Raw genomic sequence first — 10,708 nt, forward strand, 5'->3', positions numbered from 1 at the left:
TCTGTAGGCCCAGTAGTGATTTGGAAAGATGAGAAAAATGTTAACTAGTATAGAGTTTGTATCATACATGAAAGGAAATAATTTCATAGATTCAAACACAGGACTGGGTCCTCCATCTTCTAAGATGAAATTAAACCCCCTGCACTTAAAGTTGAGAACTTGGTGAAGCTTACATTCTTTATTATGAAATGCATCATAACAATGTATTCTGTATTTCTTTTTTCGGTTATAGGTGACGCAACTTGCAAAACAATCCTGAAACATGAAACAAGAATAATAATATTTAAATGTAACTTAATCATTATACCTCTTTATCCATCAAAGTGAACTCATTCCATTCCCTTTCATCTGTGCTCACACTTTGCATCAAATATTGGGTAAACCAAAGTGTGTAGGAAGAAATAAATGTTTTCATAGTCATTACTCTTTACAATGGGAGTGCTAAAATTCAAGCACATCTTTTTCAGGAGCTTTGTTAAATCAAGTGGAGTATCCCAGATAGTTTTCACCTTCCTTCTGATTCCGTGTTGCTTAACTCTGAATTTCAGAGCACCCCCTATTATTCCAAATGTGCCTTTCCTCTGGGCCTGGAATGCCCCAAGTGAATTTTGTCTTGGACAATTTAATGAGCCACTAGATATGAGCCTCTTCACTTTAACAGGAAGCCCCCGAATAAACGTCACCGGGCAAGGTGTTACAATATTTTATGTTGATAGACTTGGCTACTATCCATATATAGACCTAACCACAGGAGTAACTGTGCATGGAGGAATCCCCCAGAAGGTTTCCTTGCAAGACCATCTGGACAAATCTAAGCAAGACATTATTTTTTATATGCCAGTAGACAATTTGGGAATGGCTGTTATTGACTGGGAAGAATGGAGACCCACTTGGGCAAGAAACTGGAAACCTAAAGATGTTTACAAGAATAGGTCTATTGAATTGGTTCAGCAACAAAATGTACAGCTTAGTCTCCCACAGGCCACTGACAAAGCTAAACAAGAATTTGAAAAGGCAGGGAAGGATTTCATGCTAGAGACTATAAAATTGGGAAGATCACTTCGGCCAAATCACTTGTGGGGTTATTATCTTTTTCCGGATTGTTACAACCATCACTATAAGAAACCCGGTTACAATGGAAGTTGCTTCGATGTAGAAATAAAAAGAAATGATGATCTCAGCTGGTTATGGAATGAAAGCACTGCCCTTTACCCATCCATTTATCTGAACACTCAGCAGTCTCTTGTAGTTGCTACACTCTATGTGCGCAATCGAGTTCAGGAAGCCATCAGGGTTTCCAAAATACCTGATGCAAAAAATCCACTTCCGGTTTTTGTCTATGCCCGCCTAGTTTTTACTGATCAAGTTTTGAAATTCCTTTCTCGAGTAAGTAAATCAAGGTATGAGGGCTATGAAATGAAATTCACAAAATATGTTTATTGAAATTTAATATTATTTTAGAAGGGAGTGAAATCTAGTTTTTAATATTAGGAATGTGTACACAAGTAGTTCTACATTATTTTATGAATGCAAAATAAGAATATGCTTAATCTTTAATGTAATGTCTTTATCTCTTAGTAGGCAGGGAGAATTAGGTAGTATAGACAGTGTATGAACTCAGTTTCTTTTTTTTTTATTTCTTAGGCCTGCTGTCTTTTCAATAGAAGTGATTGAAACAATAATAGTATCTTATTTGTTTTATAGTAAGGCAATGACTGTGTAAGAGATAGAAATAATGGGGGAAATATTAAAATTATTATTATTGGGTCAGCATGCTTAGCTTTGGTGTTACTGTCCTATGTATAGCACTTTCATTTCGTTTTTATCTGCTAACTCTTTCTGTCACATTTTCCAGGAAGAACTTGTGTCTACGCTTGGCGAAACTGTTGCTCTGGGTGCTTCTGGAATTGTAATATGGGGAAGCCTCAGTATAATGCGAAGTATGGTAAGTTGAATTGGTAGAAAATAGGTGAAAATATTTCTATGTTTAATGTTTTTGGGGATTGTTTTGGTATTAAATAAGAAAATAAGTAGTACTATGCTTAACAGGCAGTAATAGGTGCTGAAGCATTACTGGCTGAATCAAAATACATTTGTGTGGTGGTTGTAAGGCAGAAAATAGTATACCCGTTTTCCAGTGGGGAAATAGAAATTCAGTGAATAATTGATTTTCTCTAGGCTACATGACGATTAAGTAACAAAAACAAGACTACAATCTTAATTTTCTGGCATGGTGTTTTGTATCAGAAGATAGGTCCTTGTTCCTTTATTGTCATTCTTGTTTAATTCTGTATATCAGATCTTTATCCCCCACCTCATCAACCTTCTTGACCTAAGAGGAAAGCTGTCCTATGCGCATTGCTGAGTTGAAGCTGAATTTTTTCTTCTCTGGTGGATGTGGAAATACCAATGATGAACGTGCCATGAAGAATGCCAGATGAAGCTCATGGGCCAAGGGTCCTATCTTAGGATTTTAGCAAATAGTCTATACTCTAGTAGTCTAAGAAAGCCTTTGAGAAGCATTGTATTCATCTCTTATTGTTTGGATAGAATAGACATAGTCTTTATTTAAAAATACTTTTGAGAATTTTTTAAGGTAATCTGAGCCCATCTGCCTATTTTGTATAACTCTTTTGCCTATTTTGTATAACTCTTTTGTCTCTAATTGAATCTCTAATATAAAGGAATAACAGAAAATGTAAGTTCAGAAAAAGGTATGTGACCCTTGGTAAAGTATTTTATGTGTCAGAAAATCATTGTAAAATGATAATTTTCTTAAGTAAATTCTTAATTTTTATTAGTTGTTTCCCCAAATCCATAAACTCCCTTCTCAAATGTCCTATTATTTAAAAACTTATACATATTTATAAATTCTCCATACTATTTTCTTTTCTTTTTTTAAAAAACTGAAAACTCCACTCTTACTCTGAGGAGGAGTGAATCAGGCATTCCTCAATGAATAGGATGACATAACATACTATTTAAGTGTCACACTTGTTTTTTAGTGGCCCTTTAAGCTTAGATTCAAATTCTACCACTATGTCTCTCAAATCATCTTCAGTATTATCCATACCAGAGACAGTCCTTCAACTTTTATATGATTATTTTCTTCTTAGTGGCATTGTCCCAAAATTGTCCCCTATAGATTCTGTTGTATATATTTCTGCTACCTTTCTCAACTTCTGATTATTTTAAATAATAGATGTATCATTACTTCCCCTTTTTTCTATGTCATTTGCAATCAATAGTCATGGATTACTTGTCATATTTTCTCTGATTCATTGACAACTTAAGAAACCGATAATTGCAGGTTTACTTGCAGTTACTGGAATTGACATAAAACAAATGCAAATGAGCCATTTCTTTTCATTCCATTTTATTAGATCTGGTGGTGTGACAGAGTCAGCCCTACTGGTCCCAACTGAGACCTAATTGTTAAATATTCAGGGATTTTGTGAGCCAGTTGTTAATCACTGCCATTATTAAAAATTAAATGATAAAAACTTACAATAAAAACTATGTTAAAAACAGGTGACACATTTCAATATATCAATTATTTTACCTCATTTTACCATGGTCCATGCTCTTGAGATTATTTACATCTTTCATACCTTTATAAATGGAAATACTATGTAATAATGTGCTACTTCATGGCATGCTACCATAATGTGTAATGGTGGTATACTTGATTCCCAGATCTGCATTCAGTAATGTTTGAGAGGTAGCTTGAAATTGGCCATGGCAGGAGGATTTACACCATGGAGATACACACACACACACACACACATAAATGATAAGAACCAGGTGTTACCTGTTACAGAGCCACTTTTAATGTATTTCCATAGACTACAAAGTATGCAGGTTAATGATTCTCAAGTCATTCTCACCCTTTTACTCCTCTTTGTGTAACCCTTGTCTCTATGGAGTTGAGAAAGCAGCTGCAATGTTATTTGAACTTGGTATACATTCTCATTTCCCTCGTATTGGGAGCATAGTGTTGAAGAATATTGAGAAAGCCTATGTACTCTTGGAACTTATGAGTACTTAAAAAGTACACAAGTAAGAAACATTTTTGATATGGTAAGTGCTACACAGAGAATTAAAACAGAGATGTGGAGAATTTAACAAGGAAGGTATCAGAGAAGGGTGTTGTCTAATTTGAAGCTGCCATCTGAATGACAGGATGAAGTCAATTGTGGTAAAAATTAGAGGAAAGACCATTCCAAGCAGTGGCAACAGTAAGTGCAGTTTGAAATGAACCTGCCGTGCTAGTGAAATAGCTACTATGTCTAAGGTAGAATGGATGTGGGAAGGTTGTACAAGAGGAGGAAAGGGTTATACCGTGACACATTGTGCACAAGTTAAGAGAAGAAGTTGAATTTCATTCTAAACACCATTCGAAACTATTGGATTGTTAAGAAGATGGATGGTGTATTAGTTTTCTATTGCTTTCATAAAAATTACAACAAACTTAGTGGGTTAAAAAAATAGAAGAAATTTGTTATCTTATAGTTCTTAGATCAGAAGTCCAATATGAGTTTCAATGGACTAACATCAAGGTGACAGCAGGGCTGAATTCCTTTCTAGGAGAAGATACTTGCTTATTTGGGTTGTTGGCAGATTCACTTCCTTGTGCTTGTAGCAATGAGATCCCCATTATCTGGCTGGCTATTGGCAAATGGCTATTTCCAGCTTTTAGAGGCCAGTACATTCCTTAGCTCAGGGCCCTCTTCTATCTTGAAAGTCAGCCAAGGCGCATTGAATCTCTCTTACACTTTGAATTTCTCCCTCCTTCACTTCATCTTTCTAACTCAGCTTGAAAACTTTCTACACATTCAAAGAGTCGTGTAGTTACACTGAGTCCATCTTGATAATTCAGGATAATCTCCCCTTCTCAAGATCCATTCCTTAATCACATCTGCAAAGTCTCTTTTGCCATGTAAGCTCACATTGTCACAGGTTCCAGGGAATTAGGATGCAGACATTTTTGGCAATCAGTTATTCTGCCAACAATAGATGACATCATCTCAAGGAAGATGAAAAGAAATATATTCAGATGGAAGCTGCCGAGATTCCTTCACATGCCTGCATATCTACCACCACCACTTCCTTTGGCCTGAAAAAGGACTAGCACAACTACCTCATTCAATGGAACTGTTGATTATGAAAAAAAGTGATCAACTTCAATATTTCTCAGAGGATAGTGTCCAGGGTTTAGAACATGCCAGTCTCAAGATGAATCATTTTAGTTAGTCATCACTCATAGTCTGCCAAATCTGTAAAAGAGTTGTCATTATTCACCCATAACTTGACTATATATAACATTTAGTAGAAAGTATACTCAATTGAACCTGTTTAACGTATTTGAGCCAGCAATTTATAAGCCAAATTATAAGCCTTTTCCATGCTATTTAAACTTGTCTGGCAGGCGAGGCATGGTGGATCATGCCTGTAATCCCAACACCATGGAAGGATGGGGTGGGAAGATTGCTTGAGCCCAAGAGTTCAAGACCAGCCTGGGCAGCATAGTAAGACCTCACTTCTACCACGGAATAAAACCAAAATCAGACAGATTTGGTGGCATATGCCTATAGTTCCAGCTACTCAGGGGGCTGAGACAGGAGGATTGCTTGCATCCAGGAGATCAAAGGTGTAGTGAGCCAAGACTGCACCACTGTACTCCAGCCTGGGCGACAGAATGAGAATTTGTCTCAGGAAAAAAAATTGTCTGACAAATGTAGTGTTTCTTACATTTATTTGTAATTTATTGAGGGTCAACTGAAGATATGGTGTGCCCCTGTGTTCAGCGCATTTATATGTATTGTTCTTTTAAAATCTATTTTCATAACAACTTTGTGAGGTAAGCATCATAATTATCCTTATTTTCCAGATGATAAAGCTGAAGCATTATCAACTTAATCAACTTGCCCAAAGTCACCCAGATAGGAAACTAAGACTTAGAAAGCTTAAGAAATTCCCAAGTTCCTACAGCTAGTCACTAATGGAACTGGGACTCCAATCAGGGCAAATGGATCCTAGAGACCATACTCTAACGTACTGTAACAGCTTTAGCATTTTATCCCCGGATAATGTTATGAATTATGGAGGAAGAGCAAGGGTAAGGAATATTAAGCCTCAATTAGTCAATAATTCAGTGGAATGAAGTGGCATGTGAAACTTGTAAGTCTTACAAAAAGCAATTGGAATAATCTTGTTGGTTAAGGTAAAAAAGAAATTATCTTCTACTTCTTGCTACCTCTGGTTTTGCATTCTTCTGTAAAAAATTGCTTAGTACACTAAATTAATTCACATATCAACTAACTTGTCCTTTGATATTCTGTCTTATAATTTTACAGAAATCTTGCGTGCTCCTAGACAATTACATGGAGACTACACTGAATCCTTACATAATCAACGTCACACTAGCAGCCAAAATGTGTAGCCAAGTGCTTTGCCAGGAGCAAGGAGTGTGTATAAGGAAGGACTGGAATTCAAGTGACTATCTTCACCTCAACCCAGACAATTTTGTTATTCAACTGGAGAAAGGTGGAAAGTTCACAGTACATGGAAAACCAACAGTTGAAGACCTGGAGGAATTTTCTGAAAAATTTTATTGCAGCTGTTATACCAACTTGAGTTGTAAGGAGAAAGCTGATGTAAAAGACACTGATGCTGTTGATGTATGTATTGCTGATGGTGTCTGTATAGATGCCTCTCTAAAGCCTCCCGTGGAGACAGAAGGATCTCCTCCAATTTTCTACAATACCTCATCCTCCACAGTATCTACCACAATGTTCATTGTTAATATTTTGTTTCTTATCATTTCTTCTGTAGTGAGTTTGTGATTGCACAGGTTAGCTGAAATGAACAATATGTCCATCTTAAAGGGTGCTTTTTCAACTAATTAAATCTCTGAAAAGAACAGCTCTTGTTGAAAGACCATTTTTGGAAAGTTCTGTCTGAATAACTATACTTAGAAAATGATAATTTCCTTTGAACTTGACAAACACTGCTATATTTTATGAATTCTCAACCATGAGTTCAGGGATTTGTATTCCAGGAATCAATAGCTTATGTAAATACTCCAGTTTAGAGTACAGAAACTCATATTATGCGTTTCACTTGCAAAGCTGCTAGAATTGTTTCAACACTATCATTCTGCACAAGACACTGACATTTTGATAAATAAAACTTGATATAGAGTGTTTAAGAACTTGAAAGTGAAAACCCTTTCAATACAACCCATCAATAAGACTTAGAGTGCTTGGATATTTATGTTTCTCCTCTGCTCATAATCAAGAGAGAGAGGGAGAAGGAAAAAGGATGGGTGGAAAAGAAAACAAAAGGAGGGAAGAGATAAGGGAAAATAATTAGCATTTTTTTGCTTTCTCTGGTGCCATTGAAGATTCTAATTTGCACAGGAATGAAAGGAATATCTTCAGTGTATACAATTAACCTTCGACTCTGTTAAAGCGCAGAGCAGTTGTATTTGAATTTCTTGCCTAGTCTGATCTGTACAAATATTACTATCGCCTCCTTCCTTTCCACATGCCTCCCTAGAAACAAAAAGAGATGAAACCACATATTCCAAATCCAGTTGGCTAGATACTCTCAAATGATGGCACAAGTTTTCAGGATCTTAGTTTTTTTGAGGCATTACATTTTTCATGAGAAAAAAGGAGAATGTTTTACTTGTTGCAGATCTCATTTCTTTATGTTTAAGGTTTGTTTAATATCTGAATTGAGACTGAGCTCTAAAAAGCAACAAAAATAATTCAAATGATTATGCATTTTTTAAAAATTAAAAAAAAATTATGCATTTTTAAGCTTGAAGTTTTTAAAATTGAACCACTTGTACAGTTTTTTACATTAGATTAGCTTAAAATCTTTTTTATTCTTTTTTCTCTTTTAATTTTAGTTGACATGTCCTAATTGTACACATTTATGGCGTAGAGAGTGATATTTTGATACATGCATACAATGTATAATGATCATGGTAATAAGGGTAACCAGCACCTCAAACATTTCTTTGTCTTGGGAACATGTAAGATTCTCTCTTCTAGCTTTTTGAACATACACAATGTTGTTGTTGATTATAGTCACCCTCCAGTACTATAGAACACTAGGATTTATTCCTCCCCTCTAGCTGTTTTGTACCCATTATCTGGCCTCTCCCTATCCTTCTCTCCTCCCATCTTTCCTATCCTCTAATACTCATAGCAATAATTCTGCTGTCTATGATTTCAATTTTTTTAGCTCCCACATATGAGTGACAACATGAGATACTTGTCTTTCCATGCCTGCCTTATTTCACATAAAATAATGGCCTCTAGTTTCATCTGTGTTGCTGCAACAAATGACAGGACTCCATTTTTCTTATGACTGGGTAATATTCCATTGTGTATATATACCACATTTTTTTTTTAATCCATTCTTCTGTTGATGGACATTTAGATTGACTCCATACCTTGGCCATCGTGAATAGTGCTGCAATAAACACGGGATGCAGATATCTCTCTGATATACTGATTTTTTTTCCTTTGGATAAATAGTGGGATTGCTGTATCCTATGTGTATTAGTCCATTTTCACATTGCTGATAAAGACATACCCAAGACTATATAATTTATAAAGGAAAAGAAGTTTAATGGACTCTTAGTTCCGTGTGGCTGGGGAGACCTCACAATCGTGGTGAAAGGCAAAAGCCATTTCTTACATGGTAGCAGCAAGAGACAATGAGAGACAAGGGAAAGGGGAAACCTCTTATAAAATCATCAGATCTTGAGAGACTTATTCACTACCATGCGAACAGTACGGGGGATATCTGTCACCGTGATTCGGTTATCTCCCGCTGGATCCCTCCCACAACATGTGGGAATTATGGGAGCTACAAATCAAGATGAGATTTGGGTGGGCTCACAGCCAAACCCTATCACTATACTAGTTCTATTTTTAGTTTTCTGAGAAATCTTCATAATGTTTTTCATAATGGCTGGTCTAATTTACATTCTCACCAGGAGTTCCCTTTTCCCACATCCTTGCCAGGGCTTGCTATTTTTTGTCTTTTGATAATAGCAATTGTAACTGGGGTGAAGGATATCTTATTGTGGTTTTGATTTGTGTTCCCTGGTGATTAGTAAAGATGAGTATTTTTTTTCACAGACCTCTTGTTCACTTGTATGTTTTGAGACATGTCTACCCAGATCCTTCAGCAATTTTTTGATTAGGTTGTTTTTTGCTGTTGAATTATTTGGGTTCTTTGTATATTTTATATATTAGTCAATTGTCAGATGCATAGTTTACAAATATTTTCTCCCATTCTACAGTTTTTTGCTTTATTCTGTTCATTGTTTTTCCTTTGCCATGTGGAAGCTTTTCAGTTTGTTATAGTCCCATTTGACTATTTTTGTTTTTGTCACCTGTACTTTTATAGTTTTACCCATAAAATCTTTGCCTTAACCAATGTCCTAAAGTGTTTTCTCAGTATTTTCTTCTAGTAGTTTTATAGTTTTGGGTCTTAACATTTAAGTTTTTAATCCATTTTGAGTTGTAATTTTTTTTTTATTCTTATAAAGTCATTGCTGCTCTTTATGAAACAATACAAAGTGGAAAACTAAATGTTTCCTTCTCTCTTCCTTCTACGAGTGGCAACTCCTGGTTTCAGTTTTTTGTATATAATTCCGGGAATTTGCTAATAATATGGAAGCAAATGTGTGCATATAAATATGCAAATAACAAATTGGGCTCTGGTGCCATAATTTTTGGTAACTTGCTTTTTCTATGTAGCAATATATTATGGGTGTCTGTCCATATCAGTACATTTTTGTACTGACCACATCATGCTGTGATACCACTATATGACAATTTTAAAGGAAATTTCTTGTTGGTGAATATTTATTTTATGGAAATTTTTTTCCCTGCCAAAAATTTTATAGTTAATACCATGTACATATATACCATGGCATACTTTTGCCAGGATTAAATGGAATTGCTGATGTGAAGGATACATACATTTTAATTTAGATAGATATTGCAAAATTATCTTTCAAAAACTTTTGTTCCAATTAATGATCTCACTAATAGAGATGAACAACACTGGCCTTTATAGAATTCTGCAGTCATTGTTCACCTGATAGGTGAAAATGACATCTTGTTTTAACTTGGTTTATAATCAGTAATATTGACATATTTTTTCATAGTTTATTATGGGTATCTTTTATTTTTCTTTTCAGAGTAAACTTTGTTTTCTCATTGATACTTAAATTCTATTTTAGTAGACTGCTGCCATTTCTAAAATTTACGATACGGCTTTTTAGATACCTGTAGATTATAGTATGAAAACAGAAACCAAAGTTTAGCATTAAAAAGAACATTTTATTTTTTATCCCTTTTTATTTTATATGTGGCATTTGTCTATGAGAATCATCATTATATTTTTAAAGTACGTCAGTTACAAGGAATTACAAATTCATCTATCTACTGACTCTCATTGCTTTTATAAGGACATAGGGCTATACAAAGTTTTGGCAAATTACTTTTTTATAAGAAATATCATTTAAACAAAATTCAAAAGTTCATGAGCTGTTAGTTTTTCATGGGAAGCCTAATTCTTGGCAGCAGGATATAGGGGGAAGAGCAAGCTAATCCCAGTTTAGCAATTTGCAAGCCACTGACTTTGGGAAACTTATCTTCTCTGAGTTTCTTTCCTC

At 35.2% G+C, this 10,708-nt stretch overlaps 1 protein-coding gene across 1 annotated transcript; it reads left to right on the forward strand.

Annotated features, from left to right (window-relative positions):
• Nucleotides 1-432: 432 nt before the first annotated feature.
• Nucleotides 433-6,845, forward strand: SPAM1 (sperm adhesion molecule 1). Its single transcript, XM_038004425.2, has 3 exons — nucleotides 433-1,386; nucleotides 1,856-1,945; nucleotides 6,357-6,845. The coding sequence occupies exons 1-3, from the start codon at nucleotides 433-435 to the stop codon at nucleotides 6,843-6,845; spliced, it is 1,533 nt and encodes a 510-aa protein (XP_037860353.1).
• Nucleotides 6,846-10,708: the final 3,863 nt, after the last annotated feature.

Source organism: Chlorocebus sabaeus, chromosome 21 (assembly GCF_047675955.1).
Source record: "Chlorocebus sabaeus isolate Y175 chromosome 21, mChlSab1.0.hap1, whole genome shotgun sequence".
Classification (NCBI taxonomy): domain Eukaryota; kingdom Metazoa; phylum Chordata; class Mammalia; order Primates; family Cercopithecidae; genus Chlorocebus; species Chlorocebus sabaeus.

Coding starts and splice junctions, on each gene's coding strand:
- SPAM1 (XM_038004425.2), top strand. CDS start 433: ATGGGAGTGCTAAAATTCAAGCACATCTTTTTCAGGAGCTTTGTTAAA. Junction 1,387..1,855: donor TTTTGAAATTCCTTTCTCGA/GTAAGTAAATCA, acceptor CACATTTTCCAG/GAAGAACTTGTGTCTACGCT. Junction 1,946..6,356: donor TCAGTATAATGCGAAGTATG/GTAAGTTGAATT, acceptor ATAATTTTACAG/AAATCTTGCGTGCTCCTAGA.